The sequence below is a fragment of the Papaver somniferum genome, chromosome 6 (genome assembly GCF_003573695.1).
Source record: "Papaver somniferum cultivar HN1 chromosome 6, ASM357369v1, whole genome shotgun sequence".
Lineage (NCBI taxonomy): Eukaryota > Viridiplantae > Streptophyta > Magnoliopsida > Ranunculales > Papaveraceae > Papaver > Papaver somniferum.
The window spans coordinates 21,736,080-21,758,969 of NC_039363.1; the positions used below are offsets into that span (position 1 = coordinate 21,736,080).

At 36.9% G+C, this 22,890-nt stretch overlaps 1 protein-coding gene, 1 long non-coding RNA gene and 1 pseudogene across 2 annotated transcripts; 1 reads left to right on the forward strand and 2 right to left on the reverse strand.

Moving 5' to 3' along the window:
- Nucleotides 1–1,247: 1,247 nt before the first annotated feature.
- On the forward strand, nucleotides 1,248–1,347 carry LOC113292175 (annotated as a pseudogene).
- A 6,359-nt stretch (nucleotides 1,348–7,706) lies between these two features.
- LOC113287161 lies at nucleotides 7,707–9,730 on the reverse strand. Its single transcript, XR_003329770.1, has 2 exons — nucleotides 9,366–9,730; nucleotides 7,707–8,318 (listed from the first exon to the last, which is right to left on the reverse strand). It is a non-coding gene; the product is annotated as an uncharacterized LOC113287161 (long non-coding RNA).
- A 1,089-nt stretch (nucleotides 9,731–10,819) lies between these two features.
- Nucleotides 10,820–13,388, reverse strand: LOC113290639. The gene is made up of 5 exons (XM_026540220.1): nucleotides 13,077–13,388; nucleotides 12,370–12,864; nucleotides 11,982–12,246; nucleotides 11,191–11,771; nucleotides 10,820–11,089 (listed from the first exon to the last, which is right to left on the reverse strand). Exons 1-5 carry the CDS (start codon nucleotides 13,386–13,388, stop codon nucleotides 10,820–10,822), a joined length of 1,923 nt encoding a protein of 640 aa, XP_026396005.1.
- Nucleotides 13,389–22,890: the final 9,502 nt, after the last annotated feature.

Below are 22,890 nucleotides of genomic sequence, written 5' to 3' on the forward strand. Positions count from 1 at the left end.
ATGGAGAGAAAATAATGAAAAATTGGGTGTTTGCAACGTTTATAATTGTTGCAAAATACTGTTACAAAGAACGATAGAAAAGAACTGCTGTTGTTGTATCTCTGCGACCCTCGTGTGTCTGTCGTTGTCGCTGTTGATAAACGACTGCCTCTGGTGGTCTTTTGTTCTTCGTGTTCTTCCTAGCAGCAGCAGAAAAGTTTTCTCTGCAACACGATCAATCTCCAATATATCATTAAAATTGGACTCCCTCTTAGTTGGAACTAGCAGCTGTGGGAATGGGGCTCTAGGGACAAAGCCGGGCTCAATATGACACTCATTGGTCTCTTTAGTGACTCTATCAGTCTCCTCAGTTTCTACTTCAGAAGGGTGAACTACAGCATGTTCACTATCAGGCATGGAAACCTTGTTGTCTATCTCTCTACCATTCCTAAGGGTTTTAATAGCATTCACATGATCAGATGGTATTTCACCTATTTCATTAATCCCTCTAGGGTTGGGTTGAGTCTGACTAGGAAACTTACCTCTTTCTCTTAAAGACTCATTTATCTGACTAACCTGGGTTTTCAACTCGGAAATAGCCTGAGAGTTGGCCTGACCTATTCTCTTATTTTCTTCTAAACCTTGAGCAACAGATTGCTGAAACTGCACAGTGTTACGAGTTAACAAAGAAAAAAACTCTTCTAAACTCATAATCTTCTTATCCGAAGGGTTCTGAAACTGTGCCGGAGCTGGAGGATTCTTAGTATAGCCAAAATCTGGGGGAACCTGAGCATTACTAGACTGACCTTGATTCTGGCCCTTGGACCAAGAAAAGTTTGGATGGTTTCTCCAGCCAGGGTTATAGGTTTCTGAATATGGGTCAAACTTCTGTCGGTTATCAAACCTAGTGTTGTTATAAAGAGCATTGGTTTGCTCTTCAACAACATGGCCTTCCCAAAAAGGCTCATTTCTTCCACTACTACCACTAGAATGACCTAATTCTATGGCTTCTAACCTTTTGGCTATAGCTGCTATTTTGGCATCTGACTCATGAGGTCCTTCTATCCTATTAACATTTCTTCTACTTAGAAGAATTGTTTTCTGGGGTTCCCTACTATTTTCCCATTGTTGGGTCTTATCGGCGATTGCATTCAAAATTGTCATCGCTTCATCAACAGTTTTATTCTCAAACCCACCTGTGCATAACCATGGTTGTTGTTGAATAATCTAAACCCTCGTAGAGGATCTGAACTAACCTAACCTTCTCCAAACCATGATGAGGACATTGATATATCAAGTCATTGAACCTTTCTAAGTACCTATATAAAGATTCTCCCTCTTGTTGGGAAAAAGTACATATTTGTGTCCTAATAGGCGATGTTTTATGCCTTGGGAAAAACTTATGTATAAAGGCAGAAGTAAGTTGGTCATAGGTTTCAATTGACTCAGAGTCCAAACTATACAGCCAAGATTTGGCTTTATCTTTTAAGGAAAAGGGGAATAACCTAAGTTTCAACGCATCATCACTTAGGTTCTTAATTTTCAGAGTACTACAAACTTCCTCAAATTACCTAACATGAAAATAGGGTTCTCATTCTCCTTCTCTAAAAACATTGGGAGCATCTGTAAAGTCCCAGGTTTCAGTTCATAATTTGCCTCGGTTTCAGCTAACTTGATACAAGACGGACGAGAGGTCCTAGTTGGGTTTAGCAAAGCTTTCAAAGTTTCCATTTCTGGCACTACCAAAGGACTAGGAGTACTAGGGTACTTTCCTCACGAAGAGACAGATTCTCAAAACTGAAGTTTCCAAAAACGAGGCTCTCAAAAGAAGAGTCTTCGAGCTCCCCGCCTTCACAAGAAGAACTACTAGGTTTTTCACTAATCAAACGACCTAGAGTGTTTATTTTCCAAGCCCGTTTAAAAACTTCTGGCATACACTAGAAAAACAAAATAAAAAAGAAAAGCTCTAAAAAGGAAGGGATGTTCTATGCAAACACAAACAAGGCTGACTCCACCACAGCAAACCTACTGATTTCTAGCAAACAAAAAGCATGATGGCTCCACTTAGATTGTTTCTAGACCAGCTTCTAATCCTTCTAACGGGAATTCGTTACAATTTAAGCAAACTCCTCTGGAATCAGTCCGAGTTAAAGAAAGTTGAATAGAGGCGAGGGAAGCTCGGTGGAGCTTTGATACTCAAGGCCTCACCGGTATTACAAGGCGGCGCAGTCACGCATTCAACTTACAGAAACCGTCAAGAACTTCGAAGTACGCTTAAAAGAGTAACCAATATTTTTTAAATGACTTTCCTGTTAAGCTCGTTACCCTATCGGTCTCGTTCTAGTCAAAATTTTAGGCTTAGGTTCTCGTTTGGTGTCATTTTCCTAAGGCGGGCAAGAAGAGAACGGTAATGAAATCCGAACCCTTATCTTGTATGGCCAGTCCTTGCCCTTTACTAGGAAATTAAAGCAGCCGTTTTCAAGTCCTCAACATATATGCATACGAAGGAAGACAGTAACTCGCTGACAGGGGATTCGCGAGTGTTTCGACAAACTTACCTCCCGTACCAGACGGGGGATGAACCTTTATAGTCGACTCGGGCCACGACTCCTATGTCAGGTATGAACCCGATGGGCCGAGGTGATATCGTAATCACCGTCCTTCACTACAAACAATTTATATTTAAACTACCCTTCCGTAGGGTTTAAAAATAATGTCCCAAAATTTAAAGTCCAAAGTCCAAAAAAAAAAATATAAAGTGCAAAAGAAAAAGAAAGTCTAAAAAAAATAAAAATCTACAAAAATAAAATGTCTCTCTTTTCTTTTTCTCTCATTTTTTAATATAAAAAAAAATCTTTTTCTTTTGCTCCTTTCGCCTTGCCTTTTACTCCAGTCTGTAAGTATTTACTAAATGCTTTGACAAAATTTTCTTTCGCTCCAAATTCCAAAATCTGAAAGAAAAAGACAAAAATCCAAAAATGTAAAGAAGAACAAATAAAATAAAAACTTAAAAAATAATCTAAAAACTCTAGCCTAAAGACAAGTCCCCGGCAGCGGCGCCAAAAATTTGATGTGTTTTCAAAGTTTTTGTAATAATAAGATTCGTTGAAGACTTGTGAAAGAAGATTTTAGACTTAATTTTAAATAAAAATATAGGAAACTTAAATAAAAGTGATATGAAAAATATGGAGAAGACTGGGGCTACGGATTCCACTAATTACCAATATCAAAGTGATTTCTTTTATTCTCTAATTATAATTATGCAAATCCTTCATTCAAATTGATCCTAAATATTGCAAAAATTGATTTTTTTTAGAAATAAAAATTGTAAATCGAAAGTATGGGACATCAAAACCCTAGGCTAGCATACTCCATCAATTGAAATAACAATTGTTTAACAAAAAAAACCATTTTTTTTTCTATTTATTTATCAAGGCAAATAATCATATAATAATTGCATAAATTAAAAAAAATAGAGATTACCACATTTTATTGGCGAAATAGCTTCCTCCGTCGCCCCAGAGGATGGGTTTAGCTCATCATTGTATAAACTTGCTCAAAGTATTAATTCATGCTCAAAATTTGTTTACAAACATGAAATGGAGATAAAATAATGAAAATCGGATGTTTGCAACGTTTATAATTGTTGCAAAACACTGTTACAAAGAACGATAGAAAAGAACTGTTGTTGTTGTATCTCTGCGACCCTCGTGTGTCTGTCGTTGTCGCTGTTGATAAACGACTGCCTCTGGTGGTCTTTTGTTCTCCGTGTTCTTCCTAGCAGCAGAAAAGTTTTCTCTGCAACACGATCAATCTCCTCTGTTGTTACTCTAAACTCTCCCAAACTCTTCAAACCTTTCTATGAGTCCCCAACACCCTATATATACCCAACAGAACCTCCAAATATCGCATTAAACTCTCAAATATTCTCTCATTACTCGGGTGATACAAATTATCTTCGGGGAGATTTTCTTTCCTGTTTTGTTGTTTCCACACGCCTAGAGATGTATTACACACTCTATCTCATTCATATCATGTTCCATAACAGGATAGACTCTCTCCAACACGTGATAAACTCTCTGCAATTCAACTAAACCAGTGAAAACTTCATGAAGCTCTGTTTTTCTCCACGCGACGATTCTTCCAAATTTTGTCCAAAATAAAACCCATACCAACGTTATATAGTCATATTGCGTCCACCTATGAAGTTTTAGCGATTCAGTCTACTTCTAACCCATCCAAAATCTGATCGAAAAATCTGTGAGGGGTGAAACTCTTCTTCCCGCCGAAAATGAAATTTGAAATGAAGAAGAAGGGTTGCCCCCTATCCGGTCTTGGGGTGCCTTCAGAAAATGGGTGTTATAGACAAATTTGGGCGCTGAGGATGAATTTGGGCTACGCATAACCTTGGGTGTTCCTTAGCCAAATCTGGGGTCCGTATAGCAAATGTCCTCCAGGGGTCCAAATAACACTTTTTGAGAAACTTTTTCCACACAAGTGTATTTCTCCAAAAACACCTACACAAACATAAAAACACCATAATAAGTACAAAATCAAGCACTAGCAATAGAAAACTGGGTTTTGTCGACTTCAAAATTTCTCTCCGAAGAGTCATAGGTACGATCGTCACTGGAAGATCCCATTATATGCTACAAAAAAAAAAAGGAAATTTTTTACCATGTCTGCACCGGCAATCTACATGATGAAAAAGACAAAATGGGGACTAGGAGAAGAAAATACAAGACATTACATGTGAAAAGGGTGGACGCGATTTTACGATGATCTGTATGAACGAAAGATTCAGGATCACCACTTATATTCAGCGGATTGATGAAGCCTGAGAAGGAAAACCCTCTTACCAGCCGTAAATTAAGGCTTCAAACGCGTAATACCAGCTGGATTAAATATTTGTTTATACGGTATAATTAGGGTTTGGCAGCCAATTCAGCAGCAGTCCCCACCATTCTATGACTTAGCTATCGACATCCTTCCACTCTAAGAACGCGTCCTGAGCCGAGCCAATGGATCCACGTCAAGCCAAGCCAACAACTGCAATGGCTCCATGTCCAAGCCGACACCAACAGCCTGCGTCCCTAGCCAGCACCAACAGCTTGCATCCTCCAGCGCTAGCTTCCCTGCTCGATAGCCGATGCACCTGCATCCTTCTCAGCGCCAACTTTTCCGCTCCATACGAGTGTCGTCTGCAGCCCAAGCCAACTCCCACCGCGTCCTAACCAATCCCTAGCCAGTAGCGTCGTGAACCATTCACTAACCAGTAGCCAAAGACGCCGCACTGGCACTAACATCCTACGACTAAGACGAATTTATGCAAAAGCCGCCAACTCAAGGATCACGGATTCCTCATTCCTTCCACCAAAGGTTAGTTGAATTTTCTTGGCAATTTCTTCACGTCTTGCTCTTTCGATTTTACTCTCGTCTGTCACCATCTCACGCTTACCCCGCAACAATTCCATTATTACGTGCTAAGCAGTGGACTTAATGTTGATGATGGTTTTTAGCTTAGGGTCAAAATCATAAAACCTTGCATCTGACGTCACTCTGCAAGGAAACGGTGTCGTGAGTGCTAACGTCTCCACCAGCATATTTATTGAGCCATTCAATATATTTACATGAAATTTATCCAGACTGGCGAATGTAGCAACCATCCCAAACGCTCTGTAAATTTCGGCACCTCGCCAATACAAGACTCACTGGGTACTTTCCTGTGCTATGTTCCCCGGCAGAACCCTTAATATCGGTATCGCATGACGGCTTTGTGTTCGCTCGCAGCAGAGTAGCATGAACCTCCAAGTACCAAAATTAAGACCATTGCAAAAAATGCTCAGACGGAAAGCACACCGCATTCTGTAAATAAGGATTTTTGTGGCAGCATAAAAAATCCAGCCAATTATTGTGATAACTCATCAAAAACTCACAAACCCGACTAACTTACAAAAATTAGGGTTCCGCGCCCCGCGCAACACACTAGACCCCTTGGTCGAAACTATGCTTAGCCAAACTAAGCAATCCGCCACAGCGCACTGGAAGTGTGGCCACGCACTAGCTTGCCGGCCCCACTTCCCATCGACCAATCAGGTCTCTCTAAAGCCGCCACGCGCACTAAAAGGGGAGCCATGCCCATGCTTGGCCGCCCCTACTTTCATTGACCAATTAGGTTGCTCCAAACCCGCCGCAGCCGTAAAATAGGTTGCCATACTAAGTTGGTTTCCCAAAAACCCGCGCCAACACGCCAAATGTGCATGCCAGACGCACATGCCACGCAGCATGCCAAACCCGCCAAAACGTGCATTCTAGACGCACATGCCAATCGGCATTCCAAACACGTCAAACGTGCATGCCAGACGCACATGCCAAGCAGCATGCCAAACCCGCCAAAACGTGCATGCCAGTCGCACATGCCAAGCAGCATGCAAAACCCGCCAAACGTGCGTTCCATACGCACATGCCAATCGACATGCCAAACCCGCCAAGACATGCGTGCCAGACGCACATGCCAATCGACATGCCTAACTTTCCAAACGCGCATGCCAGGCGCACATGCCAAACGACATGCCATATATGCTAGTTAGGGTTTCGGCATACCAAACCCTAATTTAGACAAAGGTGTCAGGCGCCGACAAAAGGTAGCCATAATCAGCGGCTATCCTTCCTCATGAGATGCAATCTCAGCCATCCAAGTTCTCCACCGAGCTGACAGACTTGTGGCAACTTTCAGGTGACCAGCCGCCTAAAATTAATGGCCATGGCCACGCCAAACGCCACTTGCAACACCGTGCCACTGGCATGCACCATCCATGCCGCATTGCTACTGGCGTGCACCAAAACTCCACTGCGCCATCTTCAGGTGCCAACACAAGGTAGCCACAATCAACGGCTACCCTTATTTCATAAGATGTGATCTCAGCCATCGAAGTTCTCCACCAATTCGGCGAGCTTGTGGCAAGTTTTAGGCGACCAGCCAAAGACGAGCCTAATAGTATCACATGCTATTTACCAGTGGCAAGCCTCTCAATTTCAACTTTCCATATGTAGCAAAGTGATACATGTTTTCCACGAAAACACTCGAGACATCAAAACATGTCACAAACTAGGGGATACTCATCATGGTATTGGTCTGGCGGTTTACAACATGCGGCGTGCAATACCCCCGTTACAAGAAAGTGTCATAAAACGAGGCGGTTAGTAATGGCAAGAATTAATGGTGAAACGTATCCTTCGTTTTGGAAACATCAATTTCTGGCGTTACCCGTTACTCTTTTCTTCCACCACTCAACCGTTTTCACTTCCTACGAGACCAGGGTACGTTTTATTGCAACTTGTATAAATAGGTTTTACCTATTTCCACCAAACAAAAGTTTTTGGTCAGAGAACAATACATATCCACAAATCACCTGATAGCTTTTCACTCATCTAGCCAGTCCAATTTTCTGATACAAGTCACAAAACGCCACACTTCCAGAATCAACGGTTCTGGTCTCAACACTTTCTTCGCTTTCCTCCCTAAGACCAACCCTTCTCCTTCACTTTGTGACCGAAGCAAGCCTGGAACGGCCATTTCTTGGTTTAAGCCAGGATTGTACATATTGATCTCTCGAATCAAAAGTACTCCCGTGCAGTACATTGTTTAGGGTTTAGACCAAGTTTCTCATCCACTCACACGAAATTACCAAAATCAGCAGAAACGGTTTTCTCCTCCAAACAACAAATTAAAAACGCAAATTACCTCTAGTTGCATATATAATTGAAGATGTTGGGTTCAACATAATTGCCTCTGTAAGATGCTTAATTTCTTGCTCTAGCTTTCCTAGTTAAAATTAACGAACAATTTTAAAATGAACTAGACAAAAATAAAATCCAGGCAGCGAACCACATCATTCACTATTCTATTGTGTTTCTATAACTTGCAAAAAACATAGATGCCTAATCACAGAGCCAGTAGAGAGATCGAATTGAACAAAACAAACATCACATTGAAATCGTCGTTGGGCTTCCAGGTTTTCATCAGTAACCTCCACAGTGGAATCTTCCATCTCCAGTACCCATTTATACCATATTAATAAACACAACAAATCCAGAATTACATAACTCATATAATCAACGTTCACGAAACAAGTTATACCTTCTAGGGAGAATCATTATCAGCTCATACTTTGGAGGCTAAATCATGATATAGATAAGAGGGGAGGAAATAGTACCTCTTCGTTGGCTTTTATACCTCGACATGGGAACCGCCTCCCTCTTACCATTAGGGTCTACATTGTTCAATCACACCACCTACAAATGCTACTAATTTTAAGATGCCTAAACATACCGCATACCTAAAAAAAAACTAAGAGTCAAGACAAAGAGGACAAAATACTTGTTAAGCATTTTTAAAAACATGTTGTATTCAACAACAAACTAAACAAGGCTGAGTTTGAGATTCAGTGATAGGGTTTAGCCATACTAACTTCATCTACATCTTTCTTGATACGCTGCCTTATTACTGCAAGCCATACTACTAATTACCCACTACAAATTTTAACAAAACTGAAAAAACAAAACAAGTGCTTATCAATTACTAATACAGAGTGTATTGTAATCAATATTATAAAGAAAGAGGGAGAGAGATATCTGCTTTTTTCATCTCAAAAAACATCTCAAAGAACCAGGTAATCTGTAAGCATCTCAAAGAACATTTGTTTTTCGCCCTTTTTTTTTTCTCAATATACTTTTCTTATTACATTTTTTTTTGACTACTTCTCCCAGTACTTGAAAACACTTATAAACAGAGATGTCCAACATTCTAGAAAGATACATTAGAAAAAAAATCCAAATAGAAATGGACCATGTAAATATCAGATCAAAATGGTTGAATCTACTTATAAATACCCTAAAAATATAGCAAACTTTGCAGCCAAATGTGAAGAAATACAATAACAACTCAAATCTTGACTCACAAACTGAAATTAAAACCAAACCCATGAAAAGGAACTATGACATTGTCTGTAAAACAAAAAATGAAGTTCAGATTACAACATCACTACCTCAATTGGTATTAACAATAACAATTGGAATTATAACTTTCACTTTTCGATAAAAACAAATTGGTATTAACACTAATTTGAGTTTGGTAAAAACAAATTAAACCATTAGAAATTAAAACCAATCGAAACTTTAATTCCAGAACCACCCTAGAAACTAGTGAAATTTTTTTATTTTTTTCTAAATCTATGAAAACCTAGATCCGTAGTCATAAAAGAACTTGATGATCATGAATCAAATAAATTATACAAAAATAAGTATCACCCATCAATCACAAAAAAATAAAATACGAATCAGATAAATCTGGAGAAAAAAAATCAAAAACAATATCTGATTATTACCTCCTCTGTTGGAAGAGTCAGAGTCTTCGGTTGAGAGAGAGAAAGAAATCATGAGAAGATGATGTTGTTGATAGTGCTGCTGATGGTGGTGGGTTCTCCAAAGAGTAAATGATGATGTTGATGATTTATGATTCTCGAAAGAAAATCAGAAAAAAGTGACAAGGGGGACGAGAAAGATAAGAACAAGAAAGTGAGAAGGTGGAGGCGAAAGAGAAGCACGAAGTGGGATCGTCTTCTTAGGGTTTTAAGTACCCTGATTGTTGATTTTAGTGGATTCAGATTGAAAGAGATGAAAGAGATGAAAATCATCAGGGCTTCAGTTCTATGGAGAGGAGATGAAAAAGAGATGAGTTTTGTGGCGCAGAAAAAATGAGAAGGAAAACTCGATAAGGCATAGGATATAGGGTAGATATGGTTGATGGGTGGAAAAAAAAGCAGAATACTTGACTGAAGTTTGACTTGGGCGTAAAAACTACTCCTAGTGTTCCCTACCACACGCCCATTTCGCATGCTTGAACACCCAGTAGTTGCTATTCGCAACTGAAATTTTGCTGTTGCAGAATTAGCAACATCAGTCTGCCATCGCGAAATATTAGCAACGGGAATTAGAAAAGGAAAATTAGCAACGGTACTAGAGATGTTGCTAATATGAGTTGCTAATACCTTCAAATGGTGTAGTGACTAGGTACGCATACTATGCTGTATCCATCCATTGGTAGTATTTCTAAAACTCTCATTTAATCGTTGAAACATCCTTGGAAGACAACAATGGTAATCTTACACATACCGCTACCTTCAAGTAATTTTCAAGTGATTAATTGATCAATATGAAACTTCCCAAGTTAACATCAAATGGTTGTCTCACACAAATCTTTTTTTTTAATAAGAAATGAAATTCATTAAAACTTTAATGTAAGGCTACATTCAGTTCTTCTCTAATTAGAGATTTCAACCAAGAATGAAAGTCTACATTCCAGCACTGATCTAATATAGCACTTCTAGCCTTGTTTGATAAATAATTTTCCACTTCATTTGACTGTCTGTGCACAAATGTGTATTACAGTATTGAATAACATTATTATTTGTCCATCTGACTTTGCCTACATCTCCATTTATTACATCAACTAAATTTAGACAGTCTCCTTCCAAATGCAGTTTTTCCACAGCTGAAGCTTTTGCCTACTTGATTGTTGCCAGTGCTGCTAAGGCCTCAGCTTGATCCTCATCCTGAACTAGTCCAGAGATTGATTGTGCTCCTCCCCATTGCCCTGCATTGAAAATATCATCAGACCAATACCCATATGTTTATTTTATTTCATAAAATCACCATCAAAGTTTATCTCGTGATATCTGAAGTCCAGCAGTTGCCAGGGAATCACATTTTTAGATTGCCTAACGATGTGACTTCTCCATGTCATGGAATTTTCACTCCATTCAGATAAATCCTTATTAACCTAGGCCACTAATTTAACTGCATGAACTGTTCCATTATCAAATACCACAGAGCACCTCAGTTTCCACATCTGCCAGATTGCAAAGCTAGCAAACTGGACATATTTCTCATGATTAGTTCCTGATGCATTAGTGGTTTGAAACCAGCTAGTAATCCAATCCTGCAAGTTAGTAGTAGCAATACTTCCTGCAATATTAGCATCAAGAGCAAACCATAATCTTTTAGTCACTTCACATTCAACAAAAAGATGGTTGGCTGTTTTAATATCATGCTGACATAAAGGGCATTCACTAGGTATTGAAGACATAAACCTAGCAATATTACTTCTCGCGAAACACAATCATTAAGACATTTCCATAAAAGATTTTTTACTTTTTGTGGGAGATTTAAACTCCACAAAGCTTTCCAAGGGAAAGAGCTAGTTTCAGTACCATTCAGATCATGCAGAATGCATTTATAAGCAGATTTAACACTAAAAAGACCATTATGAGTTGGAGACCATTTGAGTATATCCTTACCAGAGAATGGGACTCTTATCTTACAAACTTCAGTGACAGTTTCCCTATCAAATAGACAGTTTAAAGTGTCTACTTTCCACTCACCTGTTCCCTGTACCAACAATTGATTAATAGTTTTCATACCATTAGAAGCAATAGTACTACTCAGTAAAGTATCTTTACTTGGTACCCGTCCGTCCTTCCAAATTTCAATGGAAGAACCATCCCCAACCTCCCAACAATAGTGTTTCCTGATTAGATCAAGACCTCTACAAATTCCCTTCCAAACCCAAGAAACTGACTCTGTGCTAACAACATGAAGAGGATTAGAATTAGGAAAATATTTATGCCTGAGAATTTGAACCCAAAGAGCATCTGGTTCAGTTAACATTATCCAAGCAAACGTTTCCAGGAGAGCAGTATCAAGGTACTCAGTTTTTCTTATATTAAGACCACCTAGATCAATAGGTTTAAATATATTATCCCAACTCCAAATGTATCCTCCCCTAGAAGAACCTTTTTTGTTCCAAAAGAACTTCCTCTAAATAGCATCTAACCTATTTGTCATGTTTTTTGGCATGGGAAACACAGATAAGTAGTGTGAAGCTAAAGTACCTAAAGCTGATTTTATAAGAACAGTCCTTCATGGTTGGTTTATGTACTTACCTTGCCAAGTGTCTAGTCTTTTTTCACAAGATTCTTCTAAGTGTTTGAATGAATCCATTTTGTTTCTCTGCAGAAGCAATGGGACCCCTAAGTACTTGTCATCCAGTCCTAGGTTTTTAATCTTAAGGATAGAAAGTATCTGATATTTATTTATAGGTTCAGTTTTTGGGCTAAAAGCTATCCCTGATTTCTCAAAATTTATAGCTTGGCCAGAGTACTTACTGAATTTATCTAGCATAGATTTCCTAGCCCCCTTGAAAGTAACCTTGGTAAACACAAGACAATCATCAACAAAAAATAAATGACTCATAGAAGGACTAATTTTGGTGACTTTAATACCTTGGATATCATTCTTCCTCTATGCATCAATAATAATTTTAGATAATACATCTATACAAATGATGAACAAATACGGGGACAAGGGGTATCCCTGTCTAAGACCCCTAGTAGGATAATAAACTTCACCAGGATAGCCATTTAGAAAGATAGAAGTAGAGACTGCAGACACACATTGTCGTATAAGATTAAACCTATGTTCATGAAATCCAAGTTTTTTCAAAATATCAATCAAAAACTTCCATTCAATCGTATCAAAAGCCTTAAACATGTCAAGTTTAATAGCCATTAATCCTGATTTGGTTCTATTCTTCCTCATAGTATCTACAAGTTCATGAGCAATAACAATATTATCTGTCACTTTCCTAGAGGACAGAAAAAATGCTTGATATGGGCTAATAAATTTATCCATGACAATTTTGAGTCTACTAGCTAAAAGCTTAGAGATTATCTTGTAGATTACATTGCTCAAACTTATAGGCCTAAAGTCAGCAGGTGTTTTAGGAGCATTATTCTTAGGGATAAGAGAAATGAAATTATGGTTCATCTGCTTAAGTAAATGGGCAGAATGGAAAAAGCTTTTTAACATAGCAATTGTATCAGGTCATGTTGTCTCCCACATTTGCTGATAGAATCCAGGAGGGTAACCATCTGGACCAGGGCTAGTCCATGGCTGCATTTTCCAGACAATGGACTTTATTTCCTCATCAGTATATGATGAATTAGGAATTCATTTTCCTCAGCTGTAATACAGGGCACCAGAACTTCAAGGAAACTACTATCACTAGGAGGATTAATAGATCTACTCATTTTACTAAAATGGTCTCTAAGTTCAGTAGCTATCATGCTCTTATCAGTCATCCAAATTCCTATGTTTCTTTTCAAACACTCAATTTGTGTTCTTCTTTTTCTAAGTTTAACCTTATCATGAAAATACTTTGTATTTTTATCATCAAAAGTTAAAATATTCTCCCTGGACCTTTGCATATAGTAATCCTGTCTCACACTGTACCAATATTTCAAGGCCTCTTCCAAGCTTTCTTTCAACAAAGTATTAACAGAATCATGCATATTGTTGGAGATATCATCTAATATTTTTGGATGTTATTTATGTGTGTTTGAAAGTTCCCAAAAGAATTCAAATTCCATTGCCTAAGAGCCACTTTGACATTATGTAACCATTTAATGTGTTTATAGGCTTTGGACCCATTCTCACTAGTTTTCCAATTTCTCACTATAACGTCTTTACAACTATTGTCACTGAACCAACACCTATTAAACCTTAGTGGCCTCCTAAAGTTGTTATCCTCCCTAGATGTGACAAGAAGAATTGGAACATGATCACTAGCTAGAGTTATCAAGTGATAGACAATAGCTTTAGGGAAAAAGTCAAAACAGGTTTGATTAACTAGATCCCTATCAAGCCTTTGCAGAATTAGAGAATCACCATTCCTATGGTTACTCCAGGTAAAAGGGTTACCTATGTAAGAGAGGTAAAAAAGTCCTAACCGATCTAGGTGATTTTTAACATCATCCAACTGACTTTGAGGAATTAAGTTGCCACCAACTTTTTCCTCTTGTCTCGTAATAAAATTCAAATCCCCAAGGACAATCCAAGGACAATTATATCTATTTGCTATATTATCAAGATAATCCCACTGTCTTTCCCATCCTAAATCATCTAGAGCTCCATACATACAATTTAACAATGTGTAACCACTTCTAGAATCCATATTCACTAAGACAGTAATGAAGTTAAGGTTCATATCAACTAGATAAATATGAATTCCATCTTTCCACAGCAAGAACAAACCACCCGAGGATCAAATTGGATTGACATAGTAATAGTTCTTATAATTATATGAGTGAGTAAATTTTTCCATTTTCAAATTCATGGTTTTGGTTTCACTCAAAAATATAATGTCTGGGTAATTTGATCTGATTAACTCTCTCAGGTGTTGTCTGGTATATTTGTTACCAAATCCCTGGACATTCCAGGACAAAATTTTCATAGTTTGGTAATCTAGGTTAAAAGAAGGGCAGTATCTGAAACCTAAAAACAACTTCTGGATACTATTATAATCAACCCAAAGATTCCAAAAACAAATAAATAAAGCAGTCACACCCAATTGATTAAGATGAGGTAAAATAATTTTAGGAAGGGGTGAAAGATTTTTGCAAACCTGATTTGCAGCACTCAATCGTATTTTAGTATCGGCTGAGTGATAAGATTCTTCACTCTTTCCTCCACTTTCAGCATATACCATATTCAGGTCTTCCCCATTGTAGGTGACAATAAGATTGTCCGTATGGTAGACTCCATCACTCTAAGAAGCTTGGTTTCCTTCATTCTGCTCCTGGTTTCCATCTAGCAAGACATAGTTATCCTTTTTTTTTTCTTAGAAACTGAAAGACGAATTTATTAAGAATGGTGGATTACATAGTTTTCCTCTTCCTGCACTTTGGCAGATATTTCACCAGGCGAGTTTAATAACCAAACACTACGTAAACGATATACTCTTGCAAGTTTAGATAAAATATCAGCTACTTTGTTTTTACCCTTTGGAACATAAACACATTGCCAAGATTTAAAAAAATTAAAAATAACTTTTAACTCTAAAATCAAATTACGAAGCATCCAATCGATGTTGAAGTTATTATTATTGACTGCATCCACCACTATCTTCGAATACATTTCGAAAACAACTTGATGTAAATTCTTATCTTTATCCCAGTTTGTAGCTTCCCATAGCGCTCTAATTTCTGCATGTTCTGCACTTGACAGCCTCCTCAAGTAGATGTATTTTTGACCACAGTGTGCACCTGCAAAATTACGAATTATTAGGCCAACTCCACCAGATTTATCAGATATTAAGTAAGAGAAACCAACATTTATTTTAAAGAAATTTATAATAGGAGGAGTCCAAATGCATAATTTCTGCAGAGTGAGTCTGAGTCAGCTGGTTTGGCATTCTTGTCACAGTTTCTTATTCTGCAATCTCTTTTCTGCATCTCTGTATGAGTAGCTCTGGAGAAATATTAGTGTTATTAAAAGCCTTGTCACACCTAGCATTCCATATACACCATTCAATGATTGCTATCTTGCATATTATTAACTTCTCTTTTGTCTGATGAGCTATAAGATTGTCAAACTAGCTACATAACCAATCTTCTAAGACTGGAATATTTTCCGTGTGAAGACCCAGAATGGAAAACCAAATCAGTTTAGAGTAAGAGAAGTTTACGATACAGTGAGCAGGGGTTTCAGATTCTTGTGCACAGAATGGACGGTTGGATCTCCATCTTGAATAATGTTCAGTAGCTTCTTTTTAGTTGGGAGAATGTTTTTGATACATTTCCATATGAACTGTCTTACTCTAGGTAGAACTGGTAGTTTCCACAGTTTCTTGAATATGCCTTGCATTCTTCCCAACTGATTCATTTGCAATTTTCTCCTCCATCATCTTCATGTATGTTGACTTTACTGAAAAATTACCATTTTTCTCAAGTAGCCAGACTAGTGATGGTGGGTGCTTCAAAAAGATGATTTATAAGATTGACATTCCATCCTCCAGTTCCAGTATCAATAAGTTGGTGAACAAAAGTGAAATCTTGATAGTTTGCTGCTTCATTTCTTGGTATTGGTGGTGTATCCAGTTCTTCTATCCACTTGAAACCCAGATTCTATTTTTTTACCATCTCCCACTGACCAACAACTAAATCTTCTAATGAAATGGAGCTCAGAACTTATGCTTCTCTGGGATCATGCGGAGTTAGAGTTATCCTGCAAGTTAAACAGATCACCATCTCGGAAATATTTTTCTTTGAGTGACCTGACACATATAGAAGAATCATCAGAAAAAAGTTTAGCTTATTTTGCTAGAAGAGCTCTATTAAAAACTTCAAGATCCCTGAAACCCAGTCCACCCTCTTCTTTAGGCTTATTAACACGTCTAAAAGCTATGTAGTGCTTACCTTTGTTAGATTTCTTATTTCTCCAGAACATTTGCTGTGTTGAGTTCATTTTCTTGATAGTACTGTCAGGTAGTTTAAAGCTTGACATGTGATGAACATGAATGGAATTAGTGACATTCCTTATCATAACTGATCTTCCTGCTTCAGAAAGATTAATATCATCCCATCTTGAGAGTCTTGTTTCCATCTTTTGAATGAGTGATGAGAATGGTATTTTATTGTTTCTCCCTACAAAGAATGGCAAACCAAGATACTTTTCATAAAAAATATCCAGTTCCCTGACTTGCATAATACCACTTATAAGCTGACAGTTTGAACGACGCATGTTGCTGCTGAAGTACACAACTGACTTGTGAAAGTTGATGAGTTGGCCAGAACAATCACTGAATTCTTTTATGACATGAAGCAGATTATTAGTTTGAACTTTATTTTCGTTACAGAACAGGAGACAATCATCAGCAAACAGTAAATGATTAATTTTTGGAGTTGATCTAGAAATATTCATACATGTTAACTTGTTCTTTGTTTCATGAACATTGAGTTGACTAGAGAAGGCTTCCATAGAAAGTATGAATATATAAGGGGAAAGAGGATCTCCTTTCCTAATGACCCTTGTGGTTGTGAAAACTTCAGAAGGGGAACCATTTACCATACCTTCAAACTGAGTGGTGTTAATACATTGCATGATGAGTTGACATAATTTTTCGCAGAAGCCAAATTTGCTCAAGACATCCATTAGAAAAGACCATTCTAATCTGTCAAAAGTCTTGGACATATCCATCTTTAGTGCAAGAAATAGTTATCTTCTATAGAGTCGTACCAAGTTTTTTTATTCTTTCGTGGGTTAGACCCGTCATCACTATTACCACCCAACCCGCTGGAAGAACCGTTCTGCCCATTTGCTTCCTCTTGTTCCTTTTGCTGCTGCATCATTGATTCTACCATGTGAGCATGTTTTTCTCAATAGGCCTAAAATTATTTCTTAGTCAGACCATAGATAAAAATATCCCAAGCGATCTCCTCATATCTCGCCTCATCATGATCAATAACAAAGCAATAAGGACATATTTTCTTTGGCTGTTTCTCAAAGTGATACTTCACCCAAACTTTTTTTTAGCAGCATTAAAAATCCACACACCTATTTTTAGTGGCTTACTTAGATCAACAAGTACCTTAACTGTAGCAACTCTGCCTCTGATTGTAACACATTTCTTCCCATCGACTTCAACTTTTTGACCAATGTCCTGGATTATCTTCTCAATAATTCCATCATAAATGTGTTCCAATGCTAGATTTCGGAGAATCACTGAGAAGATTTGGTCAGTAAATTTATATTCTTCTACAGGGATTTAATTATCATATTCCTGGAGCACAATGAGCATGAAGTTGATAACCCATGGAATTCTCTTAAAGGCTTCCTTCATATCCTTATTGGCTTTGAACTTAAAAACGAACAAGTTACGTCCCATTGTGCTAACTTCAATCTTCTTGTACTTCCTCCATTTTATATTCACCTCCCTCAGAACATCATCATACTCAACTTCATCCTTGTGGACAATCTTTCCAATTAAGCAGTTATTTCGTTTGTGTCCGCTGCATCAATATCAGTCGTCGATATCAAGCTACTTCTTGCAGTCCTTATTTGGTCGATGTTGAGATTAATTTCCCTCATCCTCCTAGATAGTGCCGCTAGTTGCAGGTTGCTGGGTTGCGCCATTTGTTAAGAGAGATCTTCTGTTTGGTTTCTTTTGAGAATTGTTTTGTGGATGTGATAAGATTGGTACTTCTTCTTAGTCTTTATATAACCCATATTAGGTTTAGGGTTTTCCCGGATGCTTAACCGCCTTCCAAAATTATCCCATATCCCTGATTCTTCTCCCCATTCTTCCCCAGAATATGACAGAGAGAATATTGACTCTAAAAAAGTTATTTTGAATTTCAAAATTTTGAAATCCAGAGATTGTGCTCTCTTCTTTGGTGCATTTCCAATTATACCCTTCAAATCTCTGATTTTGCAATGTCGATTCTGCAACACGCTTCTTGTATCAAGATCCAACTGAAATCTGATACCTTGAGTGATAGCAAATACCACTGATTTGTGTATCATACAAACGAATAATAATAACACAACAAACACCACTGTTGATCGAAGAGCACTACTATGTGAAGACCTGAGTTTATACATGGCAGATGCTAAATCACCACTTTTTCCGAGGGAGGTTGAAATTCCCCTACACCAATGTTTACAACCACCACTGGAACACCACTGAAACATAACTTTGAGACTGCAAAACAGGAAAAGAAGATTAAATAATCATATCCAATGTAAAGAAACTACTTTCTCCATATAAAGATTAAAATAATTGAAAAAGAACTTAAACATGAATCAAAAACTTGAAAAAAATCAGATCTTCATAATGAAAAAATGAATCATAAATCCAAAAAACAGGTTAAGAAGAAGATTCAAGATCGTTAATCAAATATTTTCACATGGATTTAGAAACCGATTTTCTAAACAGGTTAACAAATCATGTAAGATGTTCAAGGTAATTTCACATGATCATCTTGAATTAATATTAAGTTTCCAACAAATAAATTATTTACCATTAAACTCGTCAAGTAAATGATGAAGAATTCTAATCTTTAAAATTGTATTTCGAGAAATATGTAAACGAGATAAACTCGACACAAAATTTCAAATGTGTATAACACAAAGCCTATATAGATATACGACTTAGCCTCATTAGAATATAGAATTGAATAGACTTCTGAGTGATAGATAAGTTTTTGTCTCAACATACCTTTTGTCGATGAAGTTCCTCCAAGCTCTTCAGTAGATATTCTTCTTCAATTGGTGAACACCATGAAGTCTAAATCTCAACTACACACTTCTATCCTAATCCTAGACATAGCTATAAGTAGACTAGAAATCAAGTATATAGTTTTGATCAACTAAAATTGACAAACAAGCTTGAGATAGCAATGCTTGCGAGCTCGACCGAGCAGTGCTCTAACAATCAGAGGATTACAAAATAAATAAACTTGGTAGCTTCTAATCCATCATGCTTGATTTCCTTGGCTCTCCAACTTCCTTGAATTCTTTGTTACTTCAAGTTCTCCATCGATTCGGAACGTGTTCAACTCAGCATCATTCTTTTTGAAGATCAGTAGCAGTAACAATACGAAAACAAATGTTCTCAATCGTTGTTATTCAGTGTCATAGTATTATTATATAGAATCAAAGTCCAATTGCATCACAACTTTTAAAATCATACTACAGTGATATGTATCACTCCCCCTTAGTCAATACTTTCATTTTATAATGGAATCCACTCCCTTTTACATAATAATCTGTAAAACATATGTATGTAATGTTAACTACCAAATAATTCTCCATTTCTTTGTCAATTTAAATTGGCAAAGGTATGAAAAGTATGGGATCATAATGAATCCACAAAAGATAATTCATGACTAAAAAGAAACATATCAACTTTCTTTCGATGATTTCACAAAGTCGAAACTTATTGTATTCATCAAGGAGTTTATTAAGATACGAGTTAACCCCTCAAATTCCACAACTGCTCTCCCCACAAAGATATGGCCATTAAGAACAAGTTCATTTAAGAACTCTCCCCCATTTGATGTCATTCCCAAGAGTGCAACATGAGCGATCTTACTTTTACAAAAAAAGAAGGATTTCTTTGGACATTAACAAATCACATGAATTTGTATCCAGTAAACCTCGAGTAAATTAATCATAAGAAGATCTTATTGATCATTTTAGTCAGACATCACTCAACATAAAAAAACTTACGGAGTAAATACAGTACTTTCACATAAAAGTGGATCAGGGAAAGATCAATACTAAGGAATTTCTCAAAAAGTCCATTCTATCTTTTATCAATATATGCATAAAGACATGATAGACTTAACTTTTGAGCACATATAAGATAATAACACAATTCACGAATGTAAAGGCACATATATCTCATAAGACATTTGCAATATATAAAACCGATAAGATTAAATACTGCAAGTTCATCTTCCAAAAACTTATAATTTAAATAAATAAATCTAAAAACATTGCAAGGTGAAAATCGTCGGAAATAGCTATGTGTAATCAAAATATTTGCTATTCCAAACCCTAGTTATCCTTTTTAAACATAAGAATAAATTCTCAAAAAGAAGTTTCCAAGACATTAAGATGATATATAACAGAAAAAGCTAAGCATGATCGGAATCCATCCAAGAGGCTTGAAATTTATCCATTTCTTTCTTGATTTCGGGATTTTTTAGAAATTACACATAATTGTTCTTGCACACATTTTACCTTGGAATTGACCTTACAAACGCCCTTGTAAATTTGTTGAATAAGACTCATAGGTGATATGATCACAAGAACCGTCAATGGTATCACATCTTTGTCTTTTGTATAAATTCATCTTCATACGTTTGATAATACTTGGAAAAACCGGTTTGGGAGTTCCAATAGAATTGCCGATGGGAGAAATGGAATGTTCTCGACATATTTTCCCAATTAAGCAAGGAAATCCTAACTTTTTGTTGGGTGACGTTATTGAAACCATTTGAAGAATAATAAATCCACAAATACCAAGACCTTGAGCACCCATTTCAAGAAAAATAGACCAACTCCGCAAACTCACGACTCCATCGAGAGTTCTATACCATGGAGGGACAAATATTAGAAATGCCAAGTTTACCGAAGATCCTCAAGGAAATACTAAGATCTTGGGTAGGAAACTTCCCCTTTATCCAATCAAAATTCTTGTGACAAAGACCATAAGAAATGGTTTACAAGATGGATTTTATCCCTTTGGTCTAGGAAGAAAAAAATTACCCAAGGGAATTTTGGTAATCTTTGAGATCAACTCTCTATCAATTAGAATCTTTTTCCTATTTATCATAGTCTTGAATACCAATTTATCAAGATTTCCATCATGGATGTTAGCATAATAGATCCTTGTAAGAGTGTCAAATCCTTCACCAAGACCATATACTTCTCAAAACAAGATAAATCTTCTTTATGACCACTTTCCTTTACCAATTTCTTCTCTAGGATGAAATTCCTAGTATAAGTTTTTTCAAAAGTCTCACTACTAGAATTATTAACAAACACAATTCTAATAGAGTCTTGGTCACTTGGTATAATCTTACTCATGGGAGTGGATGCAACAACACCCTTAGAAAATGTTTTTGGTCTCTCATTATCTCGATTAGAGCTTCCATAATAACTAAAAATAGTAAACTGAGTAGAGAAGAAAAAGATTAGAATCTTACTTGATGGACTCCCTTGTAAATGATTGCCTACCTCGCTCTTGCTTGGATCAATTTGAAACTTTCATGGTGCTGGTACAGAAACCCTAAGAAAAACCTCACGTTCGTGGAAGATATGAAGAAGAATAAGAAGAAGAAGGAAAGGTACGCGTACCATAACCTTTATAGATCCTTAATGGGCTTGTACCCATACCATACCGTGACCCATGTAAAACAGAATTGCACATATTGAGAATTAAGACAAAATTCAGAAACAATGGAAACACACACTATGAGAATTGTATATGAATATGATAATTATTCTTCGCTCGATGAACAATTTTGAAGAAACTATTCAGAGCATAAGGATTATTGATATTCACTTCTAGACATAGTGATAAATAAGGTAGAAAAATAATATTCACCATACCCTTATTTATGCTCAGGAGAGCAGGAATAACTTGACTTTGATAGTATTAACAATTGGAATTTCCTTAACACATTGGAATACTTTAATTACTAGTAACACCCTGCTAAGAACCTTTTGTCATAAACTGTAGACCGTATAACTTTGAATTCCCTGAAAAACAAAACTAACCCAAAATAATACAAATGCACAAAGCTTATCAAGCTGTTACTTGCCCCACTTTAAGCTATATACAGATGGGTGGTGAAGCCAATCCTTGTTACCAAGAAGCTAGATGGGAAGGAGGTTGCTCACGGACCATCTCAGGTTGGTAATTGTGATTTGTACCAGAGATATAATCATAGTAGTGATGATACTCAGGGTTAATTAATCGCTTTGGTTCCTTCTTCTTATGATTAAGAGATGGAATTTTTCCTTCTTCTTACGATTAAGATATGGAATTTTCCGATCTTTGCAACTCGTAACAAACTCAACAAAAATATTTTTACTGATTTTACATGAGTTGTTAATTTGAGCAAACTGTACATCATAAATACATGACTTGACAGGATTGGAACAAATACCAGGAATAACTGTTTCCTTAATCGAAATAAGTCGTTTTAAGAATTTAAAAATGTCCTCAAAACCCGTAAACAAATCCTTGTCTATAGATCCATCATGATAAAATTCCTCAAATAGATCGAGTAGAAGTATAGTGAGATTCCATATTCTTAAGCTTTTTTTCAGCACACTTCCTGCATCAACTTTTCTTAGAGGAACCCTTTCATTTTCCTTTAGATTCTTTTCCTTCATCTACGGTTTTCAATATCTTAGTTGACTCGAGATTATCTTGAGAGACCAGAGGTCTTATTAAAAATAAACTCTAAACAACATTTAAGGAATTCTGGTGTGCATCAT